Source organism: Bombina bombina, chromosome 1, assembly GCF_027579735.1.
Source record: "Bombina bombina isolate aBomBom1 chromosome 1, aBomBom1.pri, whole genome shotgun sequence".
NCBI classification, from domain to species: Eukaryota; Metazoa; Chordata; class Amphibia; order Anura; family Bombinatoridae; genus Bombina; species Bombina bombina.
In genome coordinates, this window is record NC_069499.1 from 166,750,631 (window position 1) to 166,771,029 (window position 20,399).

General features: G+C 39.2%; 1 protein-coding gene across 1 annotated transcript in view; it reads right to left on the minus strand.

The window, feature by feature from the left end:
- The window catches only part of SMOC1 (SPARC related modular calcium binding 1), a 402,783-nt gene that overhangs the window by 96,544 nt on the left and 285,840 nt on the right, over positions 1-20,399 (minus strand). The window contains exon 8 of the mRNA XM_053697708.1: positions 4,104-4,296. Coding sequence (XP_053553683.1) covers positions 4,104-4,296 — 193 coding nt within the window. The remainder of the gene's footprint in view (positions 1-4,103; positions 4,297-20,399) is intronic.

Below are 20,399 nucleotides of genomic sequence, written 5' to 3' on the forward strand. Positions count from 1 at the left end.
AATAAGTGAAATATGGATCTGATATATATATATATTTACAGCCAGTGAATGGTTGTCCCAGTTATTTTATTTACTTTAACAATTACTTGTTATTCTTTTGTATTACTGATATAAATTTCCACAATATGAAAATCATTAGCCTGTTTGGCTTACTTAGATGTATTGATTTGTATAGGGCAATTATCACGTATACATATGAAAGGTTTGCATTATCCTGTGAGCCAAAACTGACTGATTACAATAGTTATCAAGATCAAGAATATCTTCATTTCAAAGCAGCTTAATATATAAATAAGCGAATTGTATTTTTAGATTTGCATTACTGAAAAAGAGAAGTTTGAAATTATAACTTTTCTTCAACCCCTGTGCGATATAACATTAATATTTGAGTGTTAGTTTAAATTATTGAGCCAATTATATTGATCATATAGTGCATGTAACATCTATAGAGATATATTATGTAAAGTCTGAATTATGGTTAAAATTATATATTAGCTGTATAGGATATTAGGTCAGTTCCATTTTGAATTTGATGTTTTATAATTATTAAAATAAATATTGATCATTGTCATGGATACCAGGCTGCAAGGGTTAAACCTTCACCCCCTACTACTTAGCCCCCTTTTGTTTCTCAGCAGATCTGGACTTTTGAGAGCATACACAATCTCCCAGACCATTGGTTTGCCTTGTTTTTGTGCTTTGAACTTTTTCACGAAAGAGCTGGTCCCTGACCGCATAGTCCGCCTTTCGGCTGGCCGGGCCCCTGGAACTGCCAGTCGGCCGCATCATCCCGAATGCCCGGTGTCCTTTACCAAAGGTCGCTCCAGTGGCTCCTTGTCATAGAGCTCCGCTCTTTTGGGGTTGGCACCCCTTGGGGAGGGCTAGAGATGGGGTGATTGCCGGAAGAGAGCTCCCGGTGTATGTTTGATCACACATAGCTCTGGCCCCCAGCCATGAATCATGTCGCTTTTTGGACTGTAGCAGCTGGGGACCGAGGGCTTTCCAACGACACCCTGAAAGTGCTGCCTCTCCCCCGGGATCAATAAAGAGGTACTACTTGTTTTCACCTGAATGCTAGTCTGTCTAGTTATTTGGGTGGGAATTGCTAAAATCACTTTTTTTCCGCTACATAGCGGCAGGTTTCCAGGTACAGGAAGGATCCTTTGGCGGAGCTACGCAGTCGGGGTGGCCGGGTTTCCATCACATTGGTTGGCAGCGGTGGGATGTTTCCATCTACCTGGAACGTCCAAACCACCAACTGAAAACTTCTTCGGATGGAGCAGTATGCTGGGCTCCGAAAGGAAACACTAAAAGACTTGCCGGAAGCTCTGGGGAAAGTTGCCGGCCACAAGTCTAAGGCAGCCATCATCACTGAACTGATGGAGGACGATCGGGCTAATGAGCTGGCTGGTGGGTCCGATAGCGACCAGAACAGTGAGCAGCCCAGTATGGTGTCCACGGTAGAGTCGGTACTGTCCGAGGTACAGAGAGAGGTCCAGTGGTGACAGGCACTCTATGACCAAAAAATAGACAGGAAGGTGACCTGTCACCTTCCTGTCTATTTTATGATTATTGCATTGGACCTGTGAGCAGAGGTCCTGTTGGTGACGTGCATCTATCCCTGAGTGCTGACATCTACATGTGTTGGCATTCTATGACACCACCCCACCAGCAGAGGTCATCACTCAGATATTGTCCGAAACCACCCAGCTCAATTTGGTGGAGGTCCATAAGTCTATAAGGCTTCCTGACCACAAAAGTTGCCTCATGGAGCTTTCCGAGCCTTCAAAGATGAGAAGGAAGAGATCGACAGCTAACTCCAAGTCTTCGTGACGCAGTGTGAGCTGCAGGGGGTCGCCGATGCCAACCGAGTTACCATCATGCTCGGAAAGCTGTCTGGCTGAGCTATGGAGGCATTTTACACTGTTCCTTCAGGGGACAGAAAGGACTATGACAAAGTTAAGGAGCACATCCTTGCCTGACATGGCCTCACCCCGGAAGCCCACCGGCAGAAATTCAGGGAGCTAAGGAGGCAAGAGGGGCAGCCTTTCACATAGTGGACACCCCAGTTCACCCATGCTATGGACTCTTGGTTCACTGGCTGCAAAGTAACCACCGTGGCCAAAGCCACACAACTCATCCTGCTGGAGCACTTCTATAACCATGCTCCGACACAGATAAGGGAATGGGTCCATGATCAGCAACCCGAAACAGCGGATCAAGCAGCCATCCTGGCTGACCAATATCTGGATGCCCAGCGTCAGGTCCGCCATGAGCCACGACCAGTGCCTCACTCCACTCCAGCCCCTGCCCACCTCCCGGCAGCTCCCTGGCAGCCACCGACCCAACCAGCACCTGTCCGCCCCGCCGAGCCCAGTGCACCCCAGAAATGCTACGGGTGCGTCCAGGCGGGCCACTTCAGAAAGGAATGTCTGGCACAGCCACCCAGGAACCCCTCCGGCTCAGTGGACAAAGGCTCCTGTCGGGAATTACCAAGCTGCTGCCCACTGTCTATACGCAGAAGGCCCTACCAACTACGCTGAATGGGCAGAAGAAGAAGTCGGGGTCCTGCATGAGGTGGACCCCACGACCAGGGACAACCGCTAGCACCATCGTCAGGACATCTGGGTCAACAGGCAGTCGGCCCGGGGTCTAAGAGACAGTGGAGCTACAGTTACCCTGGTCTCTCTCCCTGTCCTGGCCGCTCCTGACCCAACCAAACGTTTTTGTGTCCACACAGATGCCTCCAGGTTGGGAGCAGTACTGAGCCAGGTGGACAAGGAAGGGCAGGACCACCCCATAGCCTACATCAGACGGAAGTTGTTGCCCAGGGATGTAGGCTATGCAGCGGTGGAGAAGGAGTGCCTGGCCCTGGTGTGGGCCCTTAAGAAGCTTCAACCTTACCTCTATGGAATGCCCTTCACTGTGCTTATGGATCACAACCCCCTAGTATGGCTCAACCGAGTTTCTGGGGAAAATGGACATTTGCTGCGGTGGAGTTTAGCCTTGTAGCCCTTTAACTTTGACGTTCAGTACAGGCCGGGAAAAAGTAATGGAAACGCTGAAGGACTTTCCCAGCAAACTGAAGTGGAATAGCTTCTCGGACAGCCCCAGGCCAACCCGTGTGTGGATCTAGCTGGGTCTGCTGAACTGGAAGGGGGGTGCTGTCACAGATACCAGGCTGCAAGGGTTAAACCTCCACTCCCTACTACCTAGCCCTCTCTTGTTTCTCAGCAGATCTGGGCTTTTGAGAGCATGTGTGATCTCTCAAACCATTGGATTGCCTTGTTTTTGTGCTTAGAACCTTTTCACTAAAAAAAAAACCTTTTCACTAAATAGACTGCATCACCCCAAAAGCCCGTTGTCCTTTACCCCAGGTTGCTCAAGTGACTCCTTGTCCCAGAGCTCCACTCTTTTGGGGGTTGGAACCCCTTGGGGAGGGCAAAAGATGGGGTGATTGCCGGGAAGGGAGCTCCCTTGGGAACTGGGGGTTCCGGACCCCCCTCTACAACTTCCACTCCCCAGTGGCCTTCCCGGTGTACATTTTTTGGACTCTAGCAGCTGGGGCCTGAGGGCTTTCCAACAACACCCTGGAAGTGCCGCCACTCCCCCGGGATCACCCCAGAACCACCATCACTATACCACTGGACACTATGGGACAATGGACTCTTTGGAGGCGCCAGCCTGTCTGGAGGAGCGGGAATGGCAGGAGATTTGGGGGACTGATAAGGCTCTTATCTTGATGGGATTGTGTAAAAAAAAACAGTGTGTTTTCCCAATAAAGAGGTACTACTTGTTTTCACCTAAATGATAGTCTGTCTAGTTATTTGGGTGGGAATTGTTAAAATCACTATTTTCCGCTACATAGCAGCAGGTTCCAGGTACAGGAAGGATCCTTTGGTGGAGCTACCCAGTCGGGGTAGCCGGGTTCCATCACAATCATATTTTGTCACTATTTTCTCTTGAGTAATATTAACAAAAAATATGTGCCTAAAAGTCAGCATAGCTTATCATCAATGTGTTTAAAATTGTGTGAATATGAGTGCATATAAAGTTACACTTTAATATTAATTATTATTGTGTGACAATACAGTATTTCTTACCGTGTAGATGTTCCAGGCAGCGGGCGACCTGTGTCTACTAAGACGCACCAGCAGTATCCGGTGGATTGGTGGCATTGCACAGGTTTATAAAGCCCTCCTGGTGCACATTCAGGGATCACAATTCCTTCTCTCGGATTTAGTTTTGCCTCCTCTAGTGCACTCTGCCTTTCTTGGTCACATGAATTTACTTTCTCTGCAAAAAGCCAAACACAAAACGAGTAAAAAAATATATATATTAATAGCAGATACTATAACTAAACCTATAAATTTTGTTAATATATGTATTCTTTATTGCAAGTGGAGATATCAGTACTCAAGAGAGTGAACTATTATACAATTCCACTGCGCTGCAGTATATGCAGCACAGTGGTATTGTATATTAGTTCACTCTCTTGAGTACTGATATCGCCCCTTGCAACATTGTGTGTACTGAGGAATTAAGGATACCTTAGTTTTACCGCTGCTTTACATGCGATTATACTCTTCCGCTGTAGCACTATATCCTTTTTAAATATATTTATTTTTCATACATAAAAACACAGTATGCAAATCAAGTGAGAACTATTTCTCACTTTCGCCATCATAAAACAGTAACTGGTGCTATAAAGATATAATAAAACACATTTAGTAATTAAAAGCTTACCATATATTATAGTCTCAAACATAAAATAGCACTACAAAAAAGCAGAAAATTTGCTACTCAGGTCTAAAATGGCTCCTCCGAGTTGTGGGCGGAGCTTGGGTACTAACGATTGCAGCATACAAGCACCTAGTGTATTTATTTATTACATCAATGCACACAAATCTTCCAATTACAAGGTGCTTTATGACACATTGAGGATTGAGTTTTCATGACATATTAGATATATGGGAGGAAAAATAGATTTATTTTGAGAAGTTGAGGGTAGTCTTGTCAGTGGTGGATAAACATATAGTGGAGGAAGGATGTATAAGAGTTTGATTTTCTTCACTTATGCTCCTTAGTATTGAAGATGTTTTGTTGGTCTGTTTTGTGTACCAAGGTTGTATTTGAGTGAGTATTGTGTAATGTATATATGTGATGGGAATATGTATAATATGTATATATGTGATGGGAATATGTATAATATGTATAGATGTGATGGGAATATGTATAATATGTATAGATGTGATGGGAATATGTATAATATGTATAGATGTGATGGGAATATTTATAATATGTATATATGTGATGGAAATATATAGTTGTATGATCAAACCACAATCATTTTGTGTGATGAGATATCTTGAAGCTTATTTGTTGTGGTCAAATATGAACTCATGGAAATGCTAAATATGGTAAAAATAAATAAATAAATAAATAAATAAATAAATAAATAAATAGAAGATAGGCAGAAAAGGGAACTGGGTAATTAGAGAAACTGGTGGTACAGCAGAAATTGGTAAAGTTTAGATTAAAGAGACACTGAACCCAAATCTTTTATTTCGTAATTCACATAGAGCATGCAATGTTAAGCAACTTTCTAATTTACTCCTATTATCAATTTTTCTTTGTTCTCTTGCTATCTTTATTTGAAAAAGAAGGAATCTAAGCTTCTTTTTTTTTTGGTTCAGTCCTCTGGACAGCACTTTTTTTTTTATTGGTGGATGAATTTATCCACCAATCAGCAAGGACAACCCAGGTTGTTCAAAAATGGGCCGGCATCTAAACTCACATTCTTGCATTTCAAATAAAGATACCAAGAGAATGAAGAACATTTAATAATAGGAGTAAATTAGAAAGTTGCTTAAAATTTCATGCTCTATCTGAATCACAAAAGAAAAAAAAAATGGGTTCAGTGTCCCTTTAATACTGTGTCCTTTATGGTGGGTTGGGGATGTGATCCACTGAGAAAGGTAGATAAAGTATTTTGTAGATAGATTTCCCACCTAGAGTACTGAAATAACCCAGAATGATTGTACTAGGGATGCTGCAGTAAATGAGGAAGCCACACTTCAAAATGGTCTATGAAGTGATTTCAGACGGTTGATGGATAACAGCAAAATATAGAACGATAGGGGAAGAGAGGCAGGAGCATTATTGTCAAATAATAGGTGAACTTGCTAAACATGGACAGTCTATTCTAAAAGGCATAGCAAATAGTCCATAGGAGTTTCAGCTAAAGAGACATGAAAGTCAAAACTTCCCTTTCATGTATCAGACAGAGCATGTGATTTTAAGAAACTTTTCAATTCACTTCGGTTATCAACTTGTTTTTTTCTCTTGGTATCTGTTGAAAAGCAAATGTTCAGATTCTCAGCAGCAATGCACTTCTGGAAACTAGCTGGTGATTGGTGGTTTCACATTTGTCTCTTGTCGCTGGCTCACCAGATGTGTTCAGCTAACTCACAGTAATGCACTGCTGCTCGGAGCTGACATTAACTATGTGTTTATATGCACTCACTGGTGCAATAATAAAATGCTCTAACATAGCATCTTTTAGTTGTACTTTTATGTCCCTTTAACATTTACATCTCAGTGCCATGTTTATGAGATGTTAGTATACAGAGATGTGTGCAGGGCCATGCAGATATATCCCCAGCTGCTAACAGCAGGACAATGGAGAGTGACAGAAGAAGAGAGTGTGTATTCATGTAAGGCTATTTAGGACTGCGCTTTAAAAAGTGTCCAAGAATCTGATTGGTTTAATGTTATTAGTGTGCGCATGCGCTTTAAAAGTGTCCAACAATCTGACCAGTAGATTGTAATTTATGACGTGCTGGTATCATAATATGATGACGAGGTGGAGCGCATGCGTGGAACGTCACATTCGTTAGCTGATATGACAAAACACCAACTCCACAGCAGCACATGGCCAGTAATTGGAAAGGTCATGTGACTGCTGCCTTTGATTGCTTTATCGATCACTTGTGGCACCTGAGCTGAACTTTGTGGAGGTAAAACATATAGGGCACATTAGGACTAGATTACAAGTAGAGAGCAAGAACATTATCGGTATTGAGAACTAACACCTCTCAAGTTAAATTAATAGCACTCTTAGGGATGTTCACATCACATTATTTTAAAGTGATATTTGACAAGGTGCTTGACTGGGAAGGGCTAAAAGGTGTGTGTGTATAAATATATATATATATATATATATATATACACTTATATTTATGTATGCACATGTATGTGTGTATAAATATATATATATATATATATATATATATATATATATATATATATATATATATATATATATATATATATATATATATAAATATATACACTTATATTTATGTATGCACATGTATGTGTGTGTGTATAAATATATAACATATCACTTTAAAACACTTTTATACCTTTATCTTTATTTCAATAATACACACGTATATATATATATATATATATATACACACACACATAAACTGTATGTGTGTGTGTGTAATACTTTATATTAATATGCTTTACATGTGTTTTGTTATACTTTTCTTGTAGCCCTGATACTTTACTTCAGGTCTCCATAACTCGACTTATAATATGAGCGATGATTAATGCGACTACGATATTCATTGTAAGTATAGGGTGCGCTAAAGGGATGTCAGCCACACTAAACATTCTCTAGTAATTCTGTTTTACTATGGACTTGAAATACCAGATCTGCGTTTAATACTGGCACAGTGCAGCTTTATGTAAGTAGATTTACTAAAGTCTAGAATTATGATGACACAGTATCCCCTGGCACAAATAGTAAAATATATGCATCACAACAAACTGCACTAATGACATGTACCCAGATTGGCACATAGTACCTTCAGTGTATCTTTTTGGTAAAGTAGCTGTTGTGCTGTGCAGCCACACTTTGGCTGTCTGACAAATGAGTATAGCCCCAAAAAGTCTGACTTGGCCCTGTCTTGCGCTCTTGCTGCCAATCCCCCACTTGGCGTCATTATGGTAACAGGAGAAAACTTCTACTGCTCAGACAGAATTAATTAGTTATGAAACTAGGAGAACATATTCAGAGTGACATGTGCCTTTTTTATCCATAAAAGGAGAATGCAGGTGAGTTATGAAAGCTGTAAATGAAAGGACAGGCTTCTTTGGATAAGGTCCATGTACACTGCAAGCCAATTTATACACATTACTCAAGCAGTATGGCTGATATACCTGTGTTGCTTACAGTCTTCTGTACCTCTTTACTTAGATGTATTTTAGTTTGAAATAAAGACCTAGTTTCATACTTGCTAAATACCTGTCTGTTAAGGGAAAACATAATAAGCACTATTTGTTATCTGAATTTAATGCCCTTTAGAATAAACATTTTGACAAAATGTCATAAAATGATCTATTGATGAATAAAAGAAACAGATGTTATTTCAGTATATAGTAAATTACATGAAAAGGGGGCACAATAAACAATGACGGTATATTGCAATGTTGTTTTCTACTCATATATAGATTACACAATCAGAGTGTTTACTATTGATTCATGAAAGTCACAGCCTTGTCTTAGCAATTAAATGGCTATATCCTCACTACTCCTTTTTGGTTCGTTGGGAACATTTCTGAAAATGTGTACAAATGAAAAGAACAAGAAATGAGGTCTGAATATCAAAGCATAATTCAATCATATAGGAGGATGTTTGCAATACTTTGTTAATGGGATTGATAAGAAATCCACACGTCTGTATTTATTTTGGGGGGTTTAAGCAGATCTTATATGAGGGTTTAGACTGAGGGGTTTCCAGAATCCATAAGAGGACAAAGAAACACCATGTAAGATTGTGTTCTGTCCCTTTAAATATTGTATCTGAACATTCAGATAATATACTTCTATAAAAAAGGCAGTATAGGTGTTAAAGGGACAGTCATAATTAGACATTCATGATTAAAGGGATACTGAACCCAAATTTTTTCTTTCACGATTCGGATAGAGCATGCAATTTTAAGCAACTTTCTAATTTACTTCTGTTATCAATTTTTCTTCGTTCTCTTGATATCTTTATTTGAAAAAGAAGGCACCTAAGCTAAGGAGCCAGCAAATTTGTGGTTCAGACCATGGACAGCATTTGTTTATTGGTGCTGTCCAATCAGCAAGGACAACCCAGGTTGTTCACCAAAAATGGGCCGGCATCTAAACTTAAATTCTTGCTTTTCAAATAAACATATCAAGAGAATGAAGAAAATTTGATAATATGAGTACATTAGAAAGTTGCTTAAAATTGCATGCTCTATCTGAATCACAAAAGAAAATTTTTGGGTACAGAGCATACAATTTTAAACAACTTTCCAATTTACTTCTATTATTTAATTGGCCTGCTTGTCTGATTATCCTTTGATGAAATATTTATCTAAGAAAGCTCAGGAGCATCAAAGAACCTAGGTTCTATCTGCTGATTGGTGGCTGCATAAATAATTATAATTGTCACTGGCTAACCCATGTGTTCAGTTAGAAACTAGTAGTGCATTGCTGCTTCTTCAACAAATGATACCAAGAGAAAGAAGCTAATTTAATTTTTGGGTTTCATGTCCCTTTAAGGGAACTTCATTTTTGCCACTAGAATTATAGAATACAGAATTCTCCCATCTTCACTCAGAGCTACATTTGATAGTTGCATGTATTCCAATTCACAACATACAGCACAACAGTTATGAAGACGTGAGTTGGGAGGTATGACCCACAGTTCCTGGGTGTCCTGGTTATAGGGGACTGAGTGTGCGCTGCCCGACATGGCGACTGACCTCCCAGACATTCCCACTGACAGTGTGTAACCCTCCCACACACATCCCTTCCAACAAAATGACCCTCGCCCACAACCACCCACATCCTAGGACTAATCCGCCAGATGTTGGGAGGTAAGGCGATGCACTATGAGGAGCTAGCTGGTGATTGGTGGCTACACACATATGCTTCTTGTTATTGGCTCACCGGATGTGTTCAGCTAGATACCAGTAGTGCATTACTGCTGTGTTGCCTGCATATAACACATTAAAGCATTTTCTTGTTTTACTTTTATGTCTCTTTAATAAAGGGTGTAAGTTGGTGCTGATGGATGATATACTGTAAGTAGAGTTACACATTGGTAGTTTGGCAAGTACTTAAAGGGACAGTCTACACCAGAATTTTTATTGTTTTAAAAGATAGATAATCCCTTTATTACCCATTCCCCAGTTTTGCATAACCAACACAGTTATAATAATATACTTTTAACCTCTGTGATTATCTTGTATCTAAGCCTCTGCAAACTGCCCCTTTTTTCAGTTCGTTTGACAGACTTGCAGTCTAGCCAATCAGTGCCTGCTCCCAGATAACTTCACGTGCACAAGCACAGTGTTATCTATATGAAACACATCAACTAACACCCTCTAGTGGTGAAAAACTGTTAAAATGCAATCTGAAAGAGGTGGGCTTCAAGGTCTAAGAAGTTAGCATATGAACCTCCTAGGTTAAGCTTTCAACTAAGAATACCAAGAGAACAAAGCAAAATTGGTGATAAAAGTAAATTGGAAAATTGTTTAAAATTACATGCTCTATCTGAATCATGAAAGTTTATTTTGGCCTAGACTGTGCCTTTAAAGGGAAAGTAAAGTCATAATTTGGCATTCGTGATTTAGACACAGCATACACTTTTAAACAAATTTCCAATTTACTTCTATTATTTAATTTGCTTCCTTCTCTTGTTATCCTTTGCTAAAAGGTTTATCTAGGAAGCTCAGGAGCAGCAAAGAACCTAGGTACTAGCTGTTGATTGGTGGCTGCATAAATATATACTGATTGTCATTTGCTCACCTACGTGTTCAGTTATAAACCAGTAATGCATTGCTGCTCCCTCAACAAATGATACCAAGAGAATGAAGCAAATTTGATAATAGAAGTAAACTTGAAAGTTGTTTAAAATTGTATGTTCTACCTAAATCATGAAAGAAAAAATTCAGGTTTCATGTCCCTTTAATATGTTATGTTAATACGTACTGTAAGACTCCTTGGGCTCCTCCTTGCATTATTTATATAAAAGCTATGTCTTGACAAAACAAAATGGTGACACAATCTGAAAACACAGAGGAAAATAAAGGTATTTTGTGTCTTTTCTTTATTGAGCTTTATATACAGCTACTGGCAGCAGAAACAGATGACAGATGAGGCTGAACACGTTAACATTATTTCTTGCTGTGTGTTTTTTCTAAGCCAGCAGCACGTGAAACATTAGGTCATTTCTTACTGCATCTAGAGCTTATACCATCACTCATTCTTCACTAAGGCTGTAAGACAGTTGAGACAGATTGACAGGCTGAAAGTTGTAAATAAATAGGCCTCGTCTATTTCACCATGGAGAGGTATTTACAAGTCACCCATACAGATGTGACCTGAGCCACTGTACACTGCAATATATTATTCCAACATTGCACAGATTTTCCGTGGGATTCAATGGTTAGACTTGTACGTTACATAAATAGTGGTTGGACGCACCATTAAAATGTAGCGGCGCTGAGCTTCAAAGCAGAAGAGTATAATCCCTGAGAACACTGGAGCTTTTACAGCTCTATATTTTTTTTAAGAAAGGTTTATGGTATAAGTCTGTAAAACCTATAAACAGTTAGAAATTGATTATAGCTCCAAATAATCCTGAAATCTTTACACAGATGATTTGCAGCTGAGGTTGAAGATTAAAAAAAAGGGTTTTTTTCCCAGATACAGATTGACTTGAAATATGATAAGATTGATTTCCAGAAGAATTATAAGAGTAATTATATTGCACACAAATAGAGTTGTATGGATTGAAATATATATTTAATCCAAGGAGGTTTGTTTTATTGTTCTCATTATATCTATCTAAACCTGTGGAATGTAACTAATATAATGTAAAGGCTGCATAGAAGGCCTCTGAGGCCTAGAAAGAGCAACATTATACATTTAAAGAGACAGAAAATACCTTGTAATTACAAGACATGTCTGTCTTGTTTGATGCAATTAATTTTCAATAGCCAAATTCCACACACCACTTGTCTTATTTGAAGGAGCTAATCCAGACAAACAACAAGGCTAGCCATGATCATTATGTTAGTATAAAGTATACTTTTTTGCAGTTGTTTTCAGTTAACCCCTTAACGACCAGCGCCGTACCCTGTACAATGCTGGTTGTTATGCCCTTAAGGATCAGTGACGTTCCCTGTATGTCGCTGCAGTCCTGGGCTTCTCTCTGCCGCAATCTTGCTAAAAATAGAACGATCGCACTATTTCTGCATGCCCCATGAGTGGGGCACTGCAGAAATAGATTTGCAGAGTTACCAATGGTGCCGATCATTGGTGGGTGGGAGCCATAGGATCTCTTCCAGTAATGCCCGGGAGCGGGAGCGCATGCCAGATCCAGATCACAGTAAAGTGAGAGGAGAAATCTGCCCTTGGGTGGATGAGATTTAAAATCTTGTATCCCTGAGCTATGACCTCCAGGACCCATGGATCCTGCACGTCCACAAACCAAGCGTCTGAAAACAGAGACAGTCTGCCCCTACACGATCCAGCGCCGGCTCGTAGCTGCCCCTTCATGCTGACTTGGTCTCAGCGGGCTTCTTGTTCTGCTTGGATTTATTCCAGGATTGAGCCGGCTTCCAAGTGTTCTTGGTTTGCTCAGGCTTAGAGGAGGACTGTTGATGTTGGGACTTTTCAGAATGAAAGGAATGAACTGTAACCATGGAGATAATGGAGTCCAGGCCTGGACCAAATAAAATATTTTCCTTAAAGGGAAGGGAATGTAGTCTAGACTTAGAAGTCATGTCCGCAGACCAGGACTTCAGACAGAGCGCCCGATGGGTCTGTACTGAGAAACCAGAAATCTTAGCATTCAGGTGCATAATCTGCATGCTTGCATTACAGATAAAAAAATTAGCAATTCTCAAAGTCTTAATTATTTCTTGGATAACATCGAGGGGACCCTCTACCTCGATCAAATCCGCTAAGGAGTCGCAGCTCCAGCAACCGAGGCAACAGCCGCTGCCGGTTGAAACAAGTATCTTGTATGCTGAAACATTTTTCTGAGAAAAGTTTCCATCTTCTTATCCATCGGCTCTTTGAATGACGAGCTATCCTCAAGTGGGATAGTAGTACGCTTGGCGTGGAGATAGCGCCATCCACCTTAGGGTCGGAACCCCACAACTCCAGCTGAGAGTCCGGGACTGGGAATAATTTTTTAAAGTCAGACGAAGGGGAAAAGGAAGATTCAATTCTGTCCCACTCATTCTTAATAATGTTCGCCATTTTTACAGGTACAGGAAAAGTTAGCGGAGCTACCCTGTCCTTGTACACTCCATCTAATTTAGGAATCAAAGGTTCTTCAGGCAACTTGGCCTCTGGAACCACTAATGTCGACAGAACCTCCTTTAGAAGAAAACATAAGTGTTCAATTTTAAACCTAAAGGCAGGTTCCTCCGAAGTTGGAGGCCTAGAGGTAGCAGACTCTAGGAATAGAGGGAGTACCCTCAAGCATATCAGAATCCTCTAAAGCTTGCACTAATAACAGTAGGACACAGAATAAATGCACTTTTTATTTCTCACAAAAATGGCACCGTTATACTCCCAATGACTGGGGCACTCACCACCTCCTAGACCCAGCAAACAGAGAAACAAACATCTTCTCTGACAGCTAGCTCGGTCAGGAAAGAGAAAACGAAAGTGTGACCACACCCGGTCACGTGGTGCGCAAGACAGGACCGCCCCTGCTTTGAGAAACAGCGTGCCAAGCTACAAGATGCACAGCGTTCAAAGTGAAAGTAAAAACCTGTGTGTTCCATTACCGTATGACAACAGTTTATGAGCCCAATAAATCTCACACATAAAGCAGCATAAAATCAAAGTATCACATTTGATTAATCCCCACTGTTCAATAACCTCCCTCAGGAGATATTAACCCAAGATTCTATAAAGATAAATTGAGCCACACTGTGACCCTGTCTTCAGCGTTTTCAACATATGTAAACATTTAAACGATCTTACCAGAATCCATGCTATGGAACAGAAACACAACCTCTCAAGTGTGACAGTCTTATACCTGACATGGACTTGAGTGAGAAAAAAGCAGACAGTGAAACTCATCAAAACTGGTCGCTTAAGGAGCTGTTAGTAGGCAGTCTGGATGGGTTCGCAGGAAGACTCTCCCTGCATCTCCAGACTCTAACTTTCATCAATGCTCTCACTGAGAGGCTGACAAGACTACTTAAAAGTCCAGTTCCATAATGAAGGGCATATACCCCTCCTGGGGAACAACTCCGAAATCTTCTGTCACTTCTCTGACATCCTCCTGTGACGAAAGACAAAGAATGACTGGGGGATGGGGCAAATGGGAGAGGTATTTGAGCCTTTGGCTGGGGTGTCTTTGCCTCCTCCTGGTGGCCAGGTTCAGTATTTCCCAACAGTAAGGAATGAAGCCGTGGACTCTCCTTATACTAAGAAGGAAATATCACGCATCTTAATAGGAGCAATAATACAGAAAATGGTTTGACTTATATAGAATTCAAAGATTTAGGAATTTCTTATATATGTTTGACATTTTATGAAACTATACCTGTAGTCATGTGGATTTTAACCTTACAATTACATTATCAATAAAGGGATATAAAACTCTTTGAGAGCATAACATAAAATGATAAATCGTATATATAAAAAAACCTCTACATTATACTTTCATTTATTTTGTCCCCTTTTGCTGTAATTCCATTCTGAAATTGTGAGCATTTCAGTGTTAGAAAGGGAAGTGCAGAACACTGTTACATTCCATACACTCTAGTGACCTATTTATAACTGTCCCTAATGGGCCACAGCAGAGAAAGTAACCTAAGTTAAAACATGGCAGCTCCCATTGTTTTATAGACACTAAAACTTTAATTTATTTGGTCACTATATTAACAATTAATGAAGCTTTAAAAAAAATTAAAAAATACATCTACGTGGTATTCACAGACTAATCTTTTCTTTGAATGCATCATTCTATTTATCATTTATTTAGTGTTTAATGTCCCTTTAATACACATTTGTGTTCTCATGTGCTTTCCTCTTTCCCTTCTCTTCATGTAGAAGTTTAGAAAACAAAGAAGAATGTTTTTTTTTTTTATCTTGTGCAATGTTCTCAATTGACACAACAGGATATTATATTCCATCTCTTCTCAATAAAATAATAACTATCCTCTGTTGGGGTTATATTCACAACTTCAAGCTATATAAGGTAAGTGGAGAATGTTCACATTTAACCTGTGGAATGGTTTAACTTCCTAAGAGCTCCCATAAATCCCAGATTACAATTTTTAATTCAGTACATGATTTTTTGGAGTCTGTTAACACTTCCTATGCGATCAACTTCCATGCAGTGCCCATACTAACACAGAGTGTGAGCCACAGCACATCTAATAAGAGGGTTCGGCTGAATAATATAAATACACACAAATATATATATATTCATTCAGATATAGTATACAATTTTAAACAACTTTTCAATTTACTTCTATCATCTTATGTGCTTTGTTCTTTTTGTATCCTTTGTTGAAAAGCATACCTAGGAAGGTTCTGGACCTGGGAGCTAGCTGCTGATTGGTGGCTGTATGTACATGCCTCTTGTCATTGGATTACCAGTGTGTTCAGCTAGCTCCTAGTAGTGAATTGAAGCTCCTTTAATAAAGGATAAGCAAATTGAATAATGGAAGTAAATTGGAAAGTTGTTTAAAGGGACATTCAACACTTACTGTAACATGTTTTGATATTGTAAATAAAAAAACGGAGGTCCGCCTACACTATACCCCTCCTCCCTTGCCGCCTTGCTTCTGTCCTAATCAGCGGCGCTAACTACTCTAATACCCGGTCAATATGGATGCCGAACTCCCCCCACTATTACGTAGCTGCCTTCTTCAGTTGATAAGCAAATCAGAATCCAGTCCTCGGACAGAAATTGCACGCGCGTGTTGGGTTTAACAAAAACATGACCATCCTGGCGGAGAAGGCCTTGAGAAATGCAAACAGAGCATACATTTGTAAGCAACTTTTCATTTTATTTCTATTATCAATTTTGCTTCATTATCTTGGTATCCTTTGTTGAAAGTGCAGCAATGCACTACTTGGAGAGAGCTAGGTGAACACATTGTTAAAGGGACAATTTACTCCAACATTTTTATTGTTTAAAAAGATAGATAATCCCTTTATTACCCATTCCCTAGTTTTGCATGACCAACGTGGTTATATTAATATATTTCTTACCTCTGTGATTAACTTGTATCTAAGCCTCTTCTGACAGCCGCCTGATCACATAACTTTATATTTATTATCTATTGACTTGTATTTTAGCCAATTAGTGCTGTATTGTGCTGACTCTTAAATAACTCCCCGGGCATGAGCACAATGTTATCTATATGGCTCACATGAACTAGCAGTATCCTGTTGTGAAAAGCAAATAAAAAGCATGTGATAAGAGGTTGTCTTTAGTGGCTTACAAAAAGGCAAAAATGTAGACTTTTAAATGTTATAAAGTATATTAATATAACAATGTTGGTTGTGCAAAGCTGGGTAATGGGTAGTAAAGGCGTTATCTAACTTTTAACAATAACAATTCTGGTGTAGACTGTCATTTTAAGCCAATGACAAGAGGCATATATGTGAAACTACCATTCCTGTGTCTGAGCCTTAGCCTACCTGTAGGTATACTTTTCAACAAAGGATACCAAGAAAAAGAAGCAAATTAGATAATATAAGTAAATTGTGCTCTATCTGAATCATGAATGAAAAAAAAGGTTAATGTCCCTTTAAGAATAGACACTTTCACTATAGTAAGTATACTAGTAGTACTAGTTACTGCACCTTTAAGTAAACTTTTTAGTCATACCAAAAATACAGTGCACAAAAATGAGAGGCATACATAAAAGAATAAATTTAAAAAAGGAAAGTCAAAATTGCAAGAATCAGATAATGCATACAATTTTAAGACACTTTTAAAATCACTTCTATTTTACAAAGTGCTTCATTCTCTTGGTATCCATTATAGAAAATGAATATGCACATATCCTACACTAGTGGGAGCTAGCTGGTGATTGGTGCCTGCATACATTTGTCTCTTGTGATTGGCTGTTCAGCTAGCTGCCAGTAGTGCATTGCTGTTACTTCAGCAAAGGATAATAAGAGAATGATGCATATTTGATAATAAAAGTAAATTTGAAAGTTGTTTATAGGGACAGTCTATATTAATAATACATTTTCATACTTATCGGCATTGTCCCAGATTATTTTTCACCTGCTTGTCTCTGTATGCAGTGCAGAACGGATATTGAGTTTTTTTCAAAAGTTTGGTGCCGTTCTGAAACTAAACATGGCCCCTAAACTCCTCCTACCCTTGTCTTCTTCTTCTTCCCCAAGGTTTTTTCTTTTTTAGAATCTCGTGCCCGGATGATGACATCACGACATTGTGCGTGACCTACTGCACGTTAGCAGTGTACCTACGAGCAGCTCAATACCAGAAGAGCTCACATACTGTACCCCTGCCATCCTGATCTATTTAGATGAGACAGAGATCACCTGTCTTCCCTTCAGTTTTGCGCAAGACACACTGATTTTTATGAACTAGTGTGCTGCGCTGAAACGTTCCCGATTTTTATGCCCGGTGACATCACTACGTGAAGAAAGCGCATGCGCAGAACACATGGAACACAAGACAAAGTTTACTTCCGATTCCATGTTAAATTCAGGGACCTAGCTAGTGTGCTGTAAATGTGATGTCACGGAGAGGGGTCATATTTTGTTTCAGAACCCTGCCAAGCTGTTGAAAAAAAATCTCGATATCCGTTGTGTACTGCATACAGACACGCAGGTGAAAAAGAATAATCTGGGGTCAATGAAGATATGTATGAAAGTTTATTATAAATGTAGACAGCTTCAGATAAAGAAACATGTCAGGAATCTGCACTGTAGCTCAAAACGAATATTTTAGTTTGAAACGAAAACAGCCATATATGTAAATTAACTAAAACGAAAAATGTAAATTTCCCAAAAAGAAAATTTCAGACTAAACAATTTTTTTTCCCCGTGCACATCTCTATTGCAAATGTTCTGTATGCAATAATAATAATAATAGCACTTAGTTAATGCCACTTTAACAAAATTGATATTGACCAGTAACGCACCCATTGAAAAGCCTTTTTGTTATGCCATATGTTTTCTCCTCTACTGCGGCCAATTAACCCTTTCCCGCTGTTATGTCGTTGTATTCCGTCACAACGGCGCTGGGCTTTAAAGCCGTTATGACGGAATACAACATCATAGCCAACGGCTGTCCTGAAGTCTACTGCGCTTGCAGGATTTGATCGCGGTCTGGAGGGCGTTCCTAGAGTCATAGGGACGCCCCCCAGACCCGATCCCATAATTGAAATCTCGCGATCGTTTGCATGATCACGTGATTTAATTTTGTCTACATCGGAACAGTTGATCCGATGTAGACACTTTAACTCAGTCACGAAAGGGTTAAAGGGACATGAAACCCAACATTCTTTCTTGATTCAGATAGAAAATACAATTTAAAAAAACGTTTCAAATTTACTTCTGTTATCAAATTTGTGGTGTTCTCATGTTACTCTTTGTTAAAGAGATATCCAGATAGGCAGCGTGCACATTTCTGCAGCACTACATGACAGAAAATAGTGCTGGCATCTAGTGCTCGAGCTAATGTATAACATTGATGCAGAACTGTTGCCATATAGTGCTGTAGAAATGTGCACACTTCAGAGCTTAACTTCCTGCTTTTCAACAAAAGATAACGAGAAAACGAATAATATTGGAAAGTTGTTTAAAATTGCATGCTCTTTCCAAATCATAAAAGAACAATTTAAGTTTTATGTCCCTTTAAGGATAGCTACAATTAACCCCTTGAACTGATCAGGCAATAGTGTAGGGTCATTGTTCTAGATTCTGCAAGAGGTGCTCCAGCCTGCGGTAGGTGAAAAAACTATTTTCCAGAGTTCAATAAAAGTAAAACTATGCAAAAATAATAAATGTAAATTTCAAAATATTTTTTTACTATGCTTAATTAAACATTGTCTGGGAAATTTAATTTTGAGTTTAAAGGTACAATGTACGGAGGCAAACAGCGTATGTCGGTTCCCTGTATTCAAACCTGCTGCAGGAATAACTTTTCAAATTGACTGGACTATCTAGATCGCCAGCCCCTCGCAGGGAGATTTTCTCTTCTGCCTCTTGTTTGCAAAGCTTTTCTATAGCCAATAATGCAGTATTGTACTTTTTTGTACAGGAGGCAATTTCAATTTTAAATGTCAAAAGCAACTATGTCAAATGACAAAATAAATGTAAATAATCTATTTGTAAACAAATTAATACACAGGTAAATAGATCATTGAGAACAGCTGAGATACAGTCTCACATATGAGAGTCGCAGCTGCAATTTCAGAAACAGCTCTCTAGAAACTTTTCGTCCATCTGAGAGGTGGTGGACTGAAATAACTGTTGTCTGATCTGACCAACCAATTGAGCAATAGCAGGGGGACAGCCCCTACTCATGCAGTGATAAATACTAGCAGTAAAGGCTATTCAATAGTTGCAATCCTAGATGAACAGGTTCCCTACCAGGAAACTTGTCTGTCTGAAGGATAATAAATCTGGTCCTATGTCTACCTATACAATGCAACACTTTCACCTTATTCTCCTACTGTCCCCTGCTATGGTAAAGACAAACTTCAGGTAATTATATAACGGTCATTTATAAAAACATGCCAAATAAGACTAATTTATTTTTCTAGTCACATAGGATTTGTTTTAGCACCAATGGTTACATGCAGAATATTGGCTTATGTATTCCCCCCTCCAGCTACTATACTTTACTCCCTTTCATAAAATAACTTCACTGGCTTCTGCTTTCATTTTATTTATGACTTTGTGACTGGCAGTCTGGGAACATTTTCAGACCAAATCTCTACCTCGTCACTCACTCTAAGCAGAGTTCTGTTGAGTCACAGACTCACATGATTTGTGCCAATGAAATGGGATCTGAGCGTTTTCATTTCTATTGGTAACACTGTGAAAATAAAGTGCTCCATAGTTTCATTTTAATGAGACAGATTGATAATTCAGAGTCTAAATGAGCAAGAAACTAGGAATCATCTTTTCCAGATAAAGGGAAACCAAATAACATTCATACAGTTTAAAGTTTTAATTATTTAAATTAACTGACATACTAATATATTTAAAAATAAATAAATATAAATATAAATATATATATGTATATATACACAGTATATATATATATACACACACACAGTATATATATATATACACACACAGTATATATATATATATACAC